The sequence below is a fragment of the Rhinopithecus roxellana genome, chromosome 4 (assembly GCF_007565055.1).
Source record: "Rhinopithecus roxellana isolate Shanxi Qingling chromosome 4, ASM756505v1, whole genome shotgun sequence".
NCBI classification, from domain to species: Eukaryota; Metazoa; Chordata; class Mammalia; order Primates; family Cercopithecidae; genus Rhinopithecus; species Rhinopithecus roxellana.
This window is the reverse complement of record NC_044552.1, coordinates 31,304,016-31,317,029: the sequence shown is the minus strand read 5'-3', so window position 1 is coordinate 31,317,029 and position 13,014 is coordinate 31,304,016. Positions and strand designations below refer to the sequence as shown.

General features: G+C 52.5%; 1 protein-coding gene across 3 annotated transcripts in view; it reads left to right on the top strand.

Annotated features, from left to right (window-relative positions):
* Positions 1–13,014, top strand: part of MDGA1 (MAM domain containing glycosylphosphatidylinositol anchor 1) — a 65,295-nt gene that overhangs the window by 37,447 nt on the left and 14,834 nt on the right. For all 3 annotated transcript variants that reach the window (XM_010389716.2, XM_030929332.1, XM_030929330.1), the window contains exons 3-10: positions 1,004–1,178; positions 3,526–3,722; positions 4,486–4,618; positions 4,875–5,144; positions 7,605–7,934; positions 9,531–9,827; positions 10,675–10,959; positions 12,627–12,778. In XM_010389716.2, coding sequence (XP_010388018.1) covers positions 1,004–1,178; positions 3,526–3,722; positions 4,486–4,618; positions 4,875–5,144; positions 7,605–7,934; positions 9,531–9,827; positions 10,675–10,959; positions 12,627–12,778 — 1,839 coding nt within the window. The remainder of the gene's footprint in view (positions 1–1,003; positions 1,179–3,525; positions 3,723–4,485; positions 4,619–4,874; positions 5,145–7,604; positions 7,935–9,530; positions 9,828–10,674; positions 10,960–12,626; positions 12,779–13,014) is intronic.

The following is a 13,014-nucleotide window of genomic DNA, read 5'->3' as shown; positions in this document are numbered from 1 at the left end:
TTAATAATCATAGAAATTTGTTGAATGACTAATGTATACCAGACACCACACATAGGTGATTTATACACTTCCTTTGTAAACCTCATAATAAAACTTTGCAGAGTGAGTATCATGGTGTATTAGTCATGTATCACTGCATAACAAATACTCCAAAACTTAGGGGCTTCAAACAATATGTACTGCCTCACAGTTCCTGTGGGACAGGAACCTGAGAGCAGCTTAGCTGGCTGGTTGTGGCTCAGGGTTTCTCACAAGGCTGCAATCCAGGTGTCAGCCAGGGGTGCAGTCATTGAAGGATGACTGAGACTGGAGGATCTTCTTCTAGGCTAACTCACGTGGTTGTTGGTCTGAGGCTTCAGTTCCTCCCCAAGTGAGCCCCTCCACTGGGCTGCTCAGGACCTGATAGCTGGCTTTCCCTGGAGTGACTGACCAAGATGGAAATCAGTCTTTTTTTTTTTTTGAAACAGTCTCACTCTGTTGCCCAGGCTGGAGTGCAGTGACCTGATCTGGGCTCACTGCAACCCCTGCCTCCTGGGTTCAAGTGATTCTCCTGCCTCAGCCTCCTGAGTAGCTGGGACTACAGGCGCGCGCCATCACCCCTGGCTAATTTTGTATTTTTAGTAGAGACGTGGTTTCGCCATGTTGGCCAGGCTGGTCTCGAACTCCTGAGCTCAGGTGATCCGCCCGCTTGGCCTCCCGAAGTGCTGGGATTAGTGGCTCACTGCGCCCAACCGAATCCATGCTCTTAACGACAGCGCTGCGCGCCCCATTTAAAGCCTCTTCCCTCTGATCCCGGATTCCCCAGCTCTTGACCCCGTGGCATCCTACCCCGTCTGTGCATTCCCACGAGTCTGTCTGGGTTCGTTTCCTAGGCCTGCGTGTGCCCCACGTGCGCTTGTGAAAAAGTATGGGACAAAGGGGGTGCCGTTGCAGGGCACTCAGCGCTGAGGCCCCCACCCCGTGCGAGTCTGACAGTCTGACTCTGCCCCGCCTGGTGGCCCAGGTACGGTGGACCAAGACGGCAGGTAGCGCCTCGGACAAGTTCCAGGAGACATCGGTGTTCAACGAGACACTGCGCATCGAGCGTATTGCGCGCACGCAGGGCGGCCGCTACTACTGCAAGGCTGAGAACGGCGTGGGGGTGCCGGCCATCAAGTCCATCCGCGTGGACGTGCAGTGTGAGTTGAGGCCTTCCTCTCCCTGGGCCCTGACAGCCCAGCCTGGGCCAGAGGGCACCCCGGGGCTGAGGTGAGGTGGGGAAGTGGGGACGGGATGGGATGGAGAAGCTAACTTCGGTGGAGGAGCCTAAGAAGTATGGGGCGGTGTGTACCACCCTCTACCATCTACACCTTCACATCTGTAATCCCATGTGAACCTTGCAACATCCCTGTGAGGTGAGCAGGGAGGGCAGGATGGGTTGATTTACACCCCTTCCACAGATGAGAAAACTGAGGTCCCATGTGATTTGCCCACAGACATGGTGTGAGGTAGCCTCGGATCTGAGATGAGGACACAGATCTCTTCCCCACTGTCCACTGCCTTTCCCACAGTACCTCATATCTCTGCTTTTGTCCTGCGGCAGCTCTGAGATTTCCCTCCTTACTACATTACGTACAGAACCAAGCCCCATTCCCTGAGTCCTTGCTGCTAGCTGCATGAGAAGCCCCCAGTCCCTACCTGTTCTCCATGGGTATTCCTTTAGCCCCAGGAGCCTCTTTTCCTGAGTCATCCATCAGGCTGAGTCAGGTACCCAGAAACTGTTGGCCCAGCCCCAGGAGCCTGTGTGGCACCATTTTAAGGCTTAGAATGAACCTACCTATTAGCTATACATCCTCCCACTCCCTAAGTGGGACTCAGTAGAGTGGTGAACAGTGGCATCCCAGACCTCTCTTCTGTCCCTCATCGGCCAGCCAGGGTCCTGCCGACCCCTGGAGCTGAGGGCCGTTTCTCAGGTTATTGGCCCTGGAACAGGCTGGCAAGCATAACCTGGGCCCCACCAATGCCCACCTCCTCTCATGACCATGGTGGTGACTTCTATCCCAGTGGGCTGTGGAAGGGGCAGAATGATGGGCTGCTGGGACATTCGTTGGAGGATGTTGGAATGTGTACTGTCAGTGCCTGTGACTCACAGCCACACATTAAGATCTCTAAGGGGACCCTTTAAAAAAACGGATGCTTGGGCCCTACTTCCAGAGATTCTGATGTAATTGATCAGGGGTGGGACCAAATATCGATTCTTTCTTAAGCTTTTTAATTATTTTTTTTAAATTGAGGATTAATCGATAGAGTGTACTAATCTTAAGTGCAAAGGGTAATGATTTTTTACATATGTGTGTAAACAACTTCCAGTTCAAGAGATAGAACATTTCCATGACTCTAGAAAGTTCCTTCATGCCCCCTCCCAGTCAGTAATTCCCCCCGGAGACAACCATTGTTCTGACTTTTGACACTACCCATGAACTCTGCCAGGCATCAGTATTAAAAAGAAAATCTCCATGTAATTCTCTTGTGCAAACAGGGCCAAGAACTACTAAACTACCTTAGTTTGCCAATGAGGAAACAGGCCCAGAGAGAGAAGGGACTTAGGTGGGTCATACTACAAATTAACAGCTAAACTAGGATTTGAAGAAGCAGCTGCTTCCTCCATTCCATGATGGGAGATTGCAAAGCTAGACACCCTCATGCAGATCCCTGGGAGGCACAGCTCAGAGGAAGTCTGGGAAGGCATCAAGTCCTGTCATCTTGGCCAGGTGCGGCAGCTCACACCTGTCATCCCAGCATTTTGGGAGGCTGAGGCGGGAGGACCGCTTGAGCCCAGGAGTTCAAGATCAATCTGGGCAATATGGTGAAACCCCATCTGTACAAAAAATTCAAAAAATTAGCCAGGTGTGGTGGTGCATGCCTGTAGTCCCAGTTATTCAGGAGACTGAGGTGGGAGGATCGATTGAGCCCAGGAGGTTGAGGCTGCAGTGAGCAATGATTGCACCACTGCCCTTCAGCCTGGGTGACAGAGTGAGACTCTGTCTCAAAAAAAGAGAAAGAGGCCGGGCTCCCTGGCTGACGCCTGTAATCCCAGCACTTTGGGAGGCCGAGGTGGCCAGATCAAGGTCAGGAGATCAAGACCATCCTGGCCAACATGGTGAAACCCCTTATCTACTAAAAATACAAAAATTAGCTGGGCATGGTGGCGTATGTCTGTAATCTCAGCTACTTGGGAGGCTGAGGCAGGAGAATCGCTTGAGCCAGGGAATCGGAGGTTGCAGTGAGCCAAGATTGTGCCACTGCACTCCAGCCTGGCAACAGAGCGAGACTCTGTCTCAAAAAAAAAAAAAAAAAAAGGAAAAGGAAAAAGTCCTGTCCCCTGCCTCTAATAGGTTGGTTAAGCTTGCAGGGCTGGGAGGGCATCTGGCAATCTGGAAATGTCTGTTGAGGACAGCTCAGCTCTTCCTAAGGGCTGCCAGGAGCCTGAGCCCCCCAACCTTGGGGTGACCCAGTCCTGACTTCATGGGGGCTGTGCCCTTGCAGACCTGGATGAGCCAATGCTGACGGTGCACCAGACAGTGAGCGATGTGCGAGGCAACTTCTACCAGGAGAAGACGGTGTTCCTGCGCTGTACTGTCAACTCCAACCCGCCTGCCCGCTTCATCTGGAAGCGGGGCTCCGATACCCTGTCCCATAGCCAGGACAATGGGGTCGACATCTATGAGCCCCTCTACACTCAGGTCAGGACGGGCAGCTGGCTCACCCCACATTTTTTCTCCTGCACCCAACAGGGGAGGGGGGCATGGGGCTGAGTTTTTCGGACTGCCCTGATTTCAACAAGTCTATTCTCACTTTGGAAACACACATTCCGATTGGAGTTCAGACAGCCTGGGGCAGAAAAATCGGATGGAAAGTCCAGGGAGCAGCAGTGAGGACCGGAGTGTCCCTGAGGCAACATGTCCTCCAGAAACATTGCTAGTTAGAAAAGACACCCTCTAGGGGCAGACAGGTCATCCCAGTCTGCTGCTGGGTGGGAGAGTATTGGGAACCTACGGCCAGGCACAGCAGGACCTGGGGGCAGGGAGATGACTCCTCTTCCCATGGGCCCTGATAGTCCCAGGAGATGGTGGTGATGCCATTCTGCCAAGGAGAGCTTTCAGCGATGCCTGCGGGCCAGCCCCATATTTGTGTGGGTTGTAAGAGCAAGTTCTCTTCTTACCCCTCCATTTCCCAGATTGGAGAAACCAAGGCCTGGTCCTTGCCAGTGTGCACCAGGGCAACCTCAGACCCAGAGAAGCCCATGATGAGGCACTGCCAAGGCTGTGGAGAGTGTAGCATCCACCCCAGGCTCAGGACCCCTGGGGCTAAATGGTGAGGGTGGGGGTGGGGATGGGAAGAGAGGAATTAGGTATTTGTGGTAGGCTCTGGTGCTGGGTGAATGAGTATGTGGGACCCCTGGAGACTCAAGCAGGCACCTCACCCCAGTGGTCCACTGCTACCCAGGGGGAGACCAAGGTCCTGAAGCTGAAGAACCTGCGGCCTCAGGACTATGCCAGCTACACCTGCCAGGTGTCTGTGCGTAACGTATGCGGCATCCCAGACAAGGCCATCACCTTCCGGCTCACCAACACCACAGGTACAAGCGTTTTCCTCCCTATACTCCTTCCCTACCTGAGCTAACTCCCAACCGGGAGATAGTGCCCCACCCCACAGGGACTCCAGGCACGGTGCCACTAATGTCTGGCCCCTCCCCTCCTCCTCCTGCTCTGTCTTCTCCCCTCTCATCTCCCCCGAGGGCTTCTCCAGCCTCTATGGTTTTTCTAGCCCCCTACTCTCCCCAACATCCAGCCCTGCCTCACAGTCCCCTAAGATCCCACTCCTTGTCCTCTTAGCACCACCAGCCCTGAAGCTGTCTGTGAACGAAACTCTGGTGGTGAACCCTGGGGAGAATGTGACGGTGCAGTGTCTGCTGACAGGCGGTGATCCCCTCCCCCAGCTGCAGTGGTCCCATGGGCCTGGCCCACTGCCCCTGGGTGCTCTGGCCCAGGGTGGCACCCTCAGCATCCCTTCAGTGCAGGCCCGGGACTCTGGCTACTACAACTGCACAGCCACCAACAATGTGGGCAACCCTGCCAAGAAGACTGTCAACCTGCTGGTGCGATGTACGTGGCCTCAGAAGGGGTGGGAGGGAAGCTGTGAGGCAGACAGGGTCCCTGGTCTTTGGGAGCTACCAATGAACTAGGAAAGGGGCCTGTCGGCTTCACTTTGCTAGGTGAAGCGTGCAGAGGATGTTCCATGCCATTCGATTTGCCTGCAATTCAGCTAACTGCCAGCAGATGGCAGAATGAATAAAATTTGTATAAAGCTTTATTGAAAGTTTGGCAATCTACATTTCCAAATGTAACCTCAACAATCCAAGAAGTAGGAAGGGCTAGGATTGATTACCTACTTTTTTTTTTTTTTTAAAGATTGGGAAACTGAGGCTGAAAAAGCTAAATGGGGACATTCTAGGTTTCAAGAGTAATTTCCTGGCTTTCTCCCTGTAGAGTAGTTTCTATGTGGTTAACTGAATTTAAGTGAAAATAATACACATTTCCATATGCCCTATATGGAAATCTTTATTAGGGAAGTATTTAAGTGAATCTGAAGATAATTACTAAATGTAAAAAATGATACAAAACTTGGAGCACAGTCTAAAGAAGTATAAACATTTTTCTTATTAAACCTCAGCCTCAGTAATTAGCTGCTCACTATGATCTTGATTTTGACACTCTGAATTAAAGAGAAAACTTTAAATTTTTCTGCTTGTGCAGCTTTAGGAATTTTTGTTTGTTGCCTTTCTTTCTTTCTTTCTTCCTTTCCTTTCCTTTCCTTTCCTTTCCTTTTCCTTTCCTTTCCTTTCCTTTCCTTTCCTTTCCTTTCCTTTCCTTTCCTTTTTCCTTTCCTTTCCTTTCCTTTTCCTTTCCTTTTCCTTTCCTTTTCCTTTCCTTTTCCTTTCCTTTTCCTTTCCTTTTCCTTTCCTTTCCTTTCCTTTCCTTTCCTTCATGTATTTTGGCTACCTGAGAGCATTGATTCAAGTTGCCCTGAATATACACTCCCTGTTTGGTTTTGGTTGTTGTTTTTAAAGATCCAGGTTTGTTTCCAGCGCTTTAGCACTTGAACGTAAAGTACAGCTTCTGCCAAACTCCACTGAGAATCACTGATTACATGGACTCTCTTCATCTCTCACTGAGCAGTCAGTCTCTTTCTGACTCTCCTCACAGAAAGAAACTAGCTCTCTGTGACTTTTTACTTAATCAGAGCAAGAAAGAAGGTTAAAAATTGTGGCTAATGACTACTTTTCCTTCGATCGTACTTTTCCCATCAGAAGATTGTTTTTCTCCACCTGATTCCATTTGGCCTTTTAAGCCTGGGTTGGTAAGATCTCAATTTACATCAAATACTTACGGTCACCTCTTAGGGTGGCTGTAGAGCCCGCCTTTCCCAGAGCAGACCTGACTTGTGCCTGTTGTGCCAGTGTCCTGTCCAGAAGGTTGGGTACCTGATTAAAAACTCAGTTTAACTCTTGGCTTGTTTCAAACATGATCCACATTTTTTTTTATTTTTTTATTTTTATTTATTTATTTTTTTTTTTGAGATGGAGTCTCGCTTTGTTGCCCAGGCTGGAGTGCAGTGGCACGAGCTCACTGCAAGCTCCGCCTTCTGGCTTTACGCCATTCTCCTGCCTCAGCCTCCGGGTAGCTGGGACTACAGGCGCGCACCACCACGCCTGGCTAATTTTTTGTATTTTTAGTAGAGACGGGGTTTCACTGTGTTAGCCAGGAGGATGGTCTCGATCTCCTGACCTCGTGATCCGCCCGCCTCGGCCTCCCAAAGTGCTGGGATTACAGGCGTGAGCCACCGCGCCTGGCCATGATCCACATTTTTTAAAGAGGCCAGACCTTTTTCTTTCTAAAAGCTATGTTTTTATGTAATTGCATGTGAAGTGATTGTATTGGTCTCTTACTATAAAAATTACACACGCTTATTACAAAGAGTCAAACAGCACAAAAGGGTGAAACGTAAGAATTAAATTGTTAATTCTCCTCAGTTCCACTCTCTAGATAGAACCACTGTTAGATTCTAGTGCATGCTTCCAAATGTGTATTTTGCATATTTAAGGTTTAAAACAATGATAAAAAACAAAGCATTGTAGTGGTCAAAAGCTCAGACTCTGAGTTTGAATTCAAGATTGGCTACTTTTTTGGGCAAGTTACTTAAACTGTCTGAGCCTCAGTTCCCTGCTTTGTAAAATGGGGGTAATAAAGCATCTCCTTCAGAGTGGGATGGGTTAAACTAGTAAATCCATGTTGAGTGCCTAGAACAGTGCCTTTCACATAGTGTAAGTTCTGTTTGGTAAAACCTGCTTTTCTGCAGTGACCTTTTTGAACTTTTAAAGCACATCTGAACAAATGAAACAATTTCCAAGCAGAGAAAAGTGATAGTTTCACCTGGGAGAGTTGTAGCCCCTTATCCCCAGAAGGGCCAGTTAGAGGGGAGAAGCTGGGTCTGGGTTGGGGTGGCACATGGACCCCTGGAGTCAGGCCAACCCCAGCTACCCTTCCCTCCCCATCCACTCACAGCCATGAAGAACGCTACATTCCAGATCACTCCTGACGTGATCAAAGAGAGTGAGAACATCCAGCTGGGCCAGGACCTGAAGCTATCATGCCACGTGGATGCAGTGCCCCAGGAGAAGGTGACCTACCAGTGGTTCAAGAATGGCAAGCCGGCACGCATGTCCAAGCGGCTGCTGGTGACCCGCAATGATCCTGAGCTGCCCGCGGTCACCAGCAGCCTAGAGCTCATTGACCTGCACTTCAGTGACTACGGCACCTACCTGTGCATGGCTTCTTTCCCAGGGGCACCCGTGCCCGACCTCAGCGTCGAGGTCAACATCTCCTCTGAGACAGGTGGGCAACTGGAGGGGCACTAGGGAAATGTGAGGGGGTGGAGAGGCCCACAGACAGGAGGTAGTGGGGAGGCAGCGGCTTGGGAAAGGGAAGCCAGAGTGAGGAGGCCACCATTTGTTCATGCCACATGCTTTTACTGAGTCCCTGTTAATATGCCAGGCACTGTGCTAGGCCCTGGGGTAGAGTGGTGGGCAAAACAGGCTCTGCCCTCATAGAGCTTAGGAGAAAAGGCAAACACGTTTCAGATAGTCTCACAAATAAATATATCATTGCAAACTGCACACATGAGAGTCTGGAAAGAGTTCCCTGAGGGCAGTGCAGCCTCAAAGGGAGAGACCACACACCCTACAACTGTAGGGTGTGTAGAGGGCTTGGGAGTTGGAATGTCTTAGAGCCAGGGCAGGGGTCCAGAGGTGTTTCCTCCATTTGGCTCATAGGCCTGATGCCTAGGGCATGGAAGTGTCTTAAGGGCCTGGAAAAATAAAATAATTGGCTCCAAAATACAAAGAAACAATTGCACAATTACAGCCAATAAATGCATAAATGTTTATAGAGTATATATTATACTAACTAGATCACTGGACCTCAGCTGGCCCTATAGAGCTATTTAAAAATAAGAACTTTATATTTAATGTAGAACATGGGTACATTTTAATTTGTTTGATGTGATGTGCAATGGGACTCATGGAAGTCTTCAAAAAGACCCTCTGATTGAGCAATGTGTTCGGTTGCATTAAGTTCTGCCATGAATAAAAGAAATTAGCAGTGTTATTAACAGAAATAACCCTAACTAAACAGTGGCTTAAACTAGCTAGATGTGTATTTCTTCCTCATGTAAAACTTTGCTGGTAAGCAGTCAGGGCTAGTATAGGGGCTCTGCTCCACCAAGTCCTCAGGGCCCCAGGCTCCACCTGGCTTGCTCTTCCATCATCCTTAGCATGTGCCACGTTGCCCATGATGGCAGTTCCAGCTGCAGCTATTATTCTGCATTGTTTTCTGCAGGAAGGAAAAGAGGGGTACAGCTTCTTTTAAACACCCTCATTTTCCTTGGTATTCCATTGGCGATAATTTAGTCGCGTGGCTGTAGCTAACGATAATGCAGGCTGGGAGATGTAGTCTTTATTCTGGGTGGCTGTGAGCCCTGCTGAAAGCCAGGTATCCTATTACTTAAGAATAAAGGGCAAGGATGTTGTAGGACAGACTAGAAGCCTGTGATAACACACTAAGGCAAGAGAAGATGAAGTCTTTAAATAGGCCAGGGCCCGGAGTAGGACAGAAGGACCAAGAATGGATATATTTAGAAATGTTTAAGAGGTGGAATCCCTAGTACTTATTAGTTCTGGGGAACACGGAATATAGGCCAGGCTGACTTCAGGTCTCTCTTTGAGTTGGAAGACCCTGAGGTGGAGACCCAGGAGATGGAGAGGATTTGGGAAAGTGAATTCTGCTTTGGAAATACTGGGGACCAGTGGGAAGTCTGGGATGGGAGAGAGAGGCTTGCACCTAGGGGGAGGTAAGCAGGAGCCGGAAGGCAGAGCCCAGGGGGGAGCTCCAACTCCACTCCTACCTCTCTACCGACCACCATCACCCCCGCAGTGCCGCCCACCATCAGTGTGCCCAAGGGTAGGGCCGTGGTGACTGTGCGCGAGGGATCTCCTGCCGAGCTGCAATGCGAGGTGCGGGGCAAGCCGCGGCCGCCCGTGCTCTGGTCCCGTGTGGACAAGGAGGCTGCACTGCTGCCCTCGGGGCTGCCCCTGGAGGAGACTCCGGACGGGAAGCTGCGGCTGGAGCGAGTGAGCCGAGACATGAGCGGGACCTACCGCTGCCAGACGGCCCGCTATAATGGCTTCAACGTGCGCCCCCGTGAGGCCCAGGTGCAGCTGAACGTGCAGTGTGAGTCCACCAAGCCACTCGGACTACCTTCCCAACTTTCCTTCCGGCTCCCGGCCGGCCTGTCCCCTCTTCATCCCCTTACCCACCCCAGTCCAACCAGACCCCACCACCTACTCCTGATACCCCTAACGCTCCTTGACAACCCCGTGCTGTAGAACACGGAGGTCTGTGTTCTTTACTGCACTTCATCAAGTATCTCCCATCTTCATTTTCAGGGGCCCGGTGAACAAAAAAAATTACTTGATTTTGACAGGTGGAAATGGGATTTTGAAGGAGGAGGAAGGACCCTCAAGGGGAAACACTGTCTGATAACAAGATGATGAAAATTACCATGTGCCAAACACTGTTTTAAGAGTTTCAATGCACTAACTCATTTAAACCCCCGCAGTCCTATAATAGATTCTATTATTCCCCCATTTTTACAAATAGGGAAACCGAGACACGGAGAGGTTGAGTAACTTGCCTAAGGTCTCACAGAGTCAGGGCTGGGTTCGAGCTGGGATTTGAACCCAGCCCATCTAGCTTCAGAGATTATACGCGAAATCCCTGAGTTATCCTGCATTTCATTGCTTGGGTGAGGGTGGGGCAAGGGGTCCACTTAGGGCGTGACTGGAGGCCGGGTCTGGGAAGCATGGCTGGTGGGAATGGCCAGGAGGGAGTGGGTATCTGCTGGTTGGGAGGTACGAGCGTGGCCATTGGAGGGATGTGTTGCGAGTGTGCATCCGCTCTGGGATTTTTCCTGGCGGGGCTCACGGCAGTAGAGGCGAGAGCGTTACCTCCCCACGGGCCGCTCCTCAGATCCCACTCGCTGGGGAGAGGCACCGCTGACCGCTGCTCCCGCCCCCAGTCCCGCCGGAGGTGGAGCCCAGTTCCCAGGACGTGCGCCAGGCGCTGGGCCGGCCCGTGCTCCTGCGCTGTTCGCTGCTGCGAGGCAGCCCCCAGCGCATCGCCTCGGCTGTGTGGCGCTTCAAAGGGCAGCTGCTGCCGCCGCCACCTGTTGTTCCCGCCGCCGCTGAGACGCCGGATCATGCGGAGCTGCGCCTCGACGCCGTAACTCGCGACAGCAGCGGCAGCTACGAGTGCAGCGTCTCCAACGACGTGGGCTCGGCTGTCTGCCTCTTCCAGGTCTCCGGTGAGCGTCCAGTGGGTCCCTCCCCACCCACCACGCCCACCAGGGGCCAGGCTCTGCCCCAATCCCAGCCCGGGAGATTCTTTCCCTGGGTGGGCCCGCTGACCCCCTTGAAGCCCACCTACTCCAGGCTTAGCCCGCGCCTTTCCAAGACCTGCCCCTGCCAAGGCCAGGCCCCGCCCTGTGCCGCTAGTATACCAGCCTGGGCCTCCCAGCCCCGCCCTCCAGGTGCGGACCATGCCCCTCCACTCACACCCTATCTTGAGGTTGAGGCCTTCCCCTTCCAAGGCCTGCTTATGCCTATACCTGTCCTAAGCCCCGCCTATTACAGCTCAGCCCGCTTCCTGGGCGTCTGACAACTGCGCCACTTCCAAACACAGCCTTCCCCAGGCCTAAGCTTCGCCTCTCTAACTACACCCAAACCAGGCCTAGACCCCTTCAAAACCCATCCAAGCCACGTCTAGGCTCCTGCGTAAGGCATAGGCTCCACCCCTTTCAGTTTGGTCCAGTCCCAGCTTTGCGCTTCCGGCCGATCCAGCAGCAGGCAGCATTCCCTCCAGCCCCACTCCCACCAGCGTTAGAGCCCCTCAAGCCCTGGCCACAGCCCCATCTCAGCCCCTCCCCGCTCGTCCTTGACCCCTGAGGCTACAGATGGGGAACCGCTTCGGGGGTCTGAGGTGTAGTTTAGGGGAGAGCAGACGCCTCTCAACAGCTTCTCTGGAACGTTGTTGCAGGGGCACTGGGCCAGACAGCACACGTTTCCTGAGCTGGCACCCTAGAGGTGCAGGCCCTTCGGTGCCCAGAAACCCCTCTCAGCCCCAGCTCTTCTAGGCATTCTCAGGTGGGCTGTCAGGGGCTGCAGATGGCCATGGGTGGGTCAGAAAGGGGTGGAAGTGGTAGTGAGGGAGGCCTGGGGGAACACAGGGGGGCTGCCTGGGTTGCTGATGTCTTCCTCCATGTGGGGAGAGCCGCCTCCCTGCCAGAGCTGGTGGCAGCGCCTCTGGAGCAGAGCCTGGGGATGTCTGTCCCCCATTCCATGGCATACACAGCTTTCCCAGCAGCCCCCAGCTGACTGGGTGGCCCTGCAGCTTCTGTTTGAATCCCTCACTCAGCAGCAGGGGGATAGGACGGCAGGTCACTGGCCCTCTCCCCACTCCCCACCATCCAGCCCTGCCAGCCAGAGGCCCCTGTGACATTTCCCACCTCCTTCCCTTCTCCCCTGTTCTCCCACACTTTCCCTGTCTCCCCACTCCTCTCTCTGTTCCCCTCCTCTCCCTTATCTTTCTTTCCTCCCAATATCCCTGACCCTTCTTTGTGTCTTTCCCCCACTCTCTTTCCCATGTCTTCCCTCATATCCCTTTTCTGTGTTTTCCTAAATTTCTCTTTACTCTATTTTTTCTGGGCCTGCCTTTCTCTTCTCACCAATATCACCTCTTGGAATTTCCAATCTCTGTCTCCATCTCCCACTTTCCCTCCTATCCCATTCTCATTCTCCCCAATCCCCTCTTCGCCCAACATTCCCCAATCTCACAATATTCCCTTTCTCTTTGTTTCTCCATTCCCTCTCTGTTTTCCACCTCATCCTCTTCCATTTCCCTTTCCCACACCTCCTTTCTTTGTGTCTCCCCCGCACCCTCCACGGCCCAATGCCCCCCTCCCCATCCTCTTAGCCAAAGCCTACAGCCCGGAGTTTTACTTCGACACCCCCAACCCCACCCGCAGCCACAAGCTGTCCAAGAACTACTCCTACGTGCTGCAGTGGACTCAGAGGGAGCCTGATGCTGTCGACCCTGTGCTCAACTACAGACTCAGCGTCCGCCAGGTGGGCCAAGGGGGAGTGGGGGCCTGGGGGCAGGTGGAGGGTGGGGTGGCTGACCCTGGAAATGCTCATCAAGGCCAGAGGAAGGATCAGAGGTGGGGCTCAGACACGCTGACCCTTTTAGAGTCTCCCTTAGGGAGAAAAGTTTTGGACATAGCAGCAAGAGATTGGATGTTCTAGGGATCTGTCCCTTCTGGACCCAGACTCTAGGCACAGCTATGAGAATTGGGCAGGCAAGG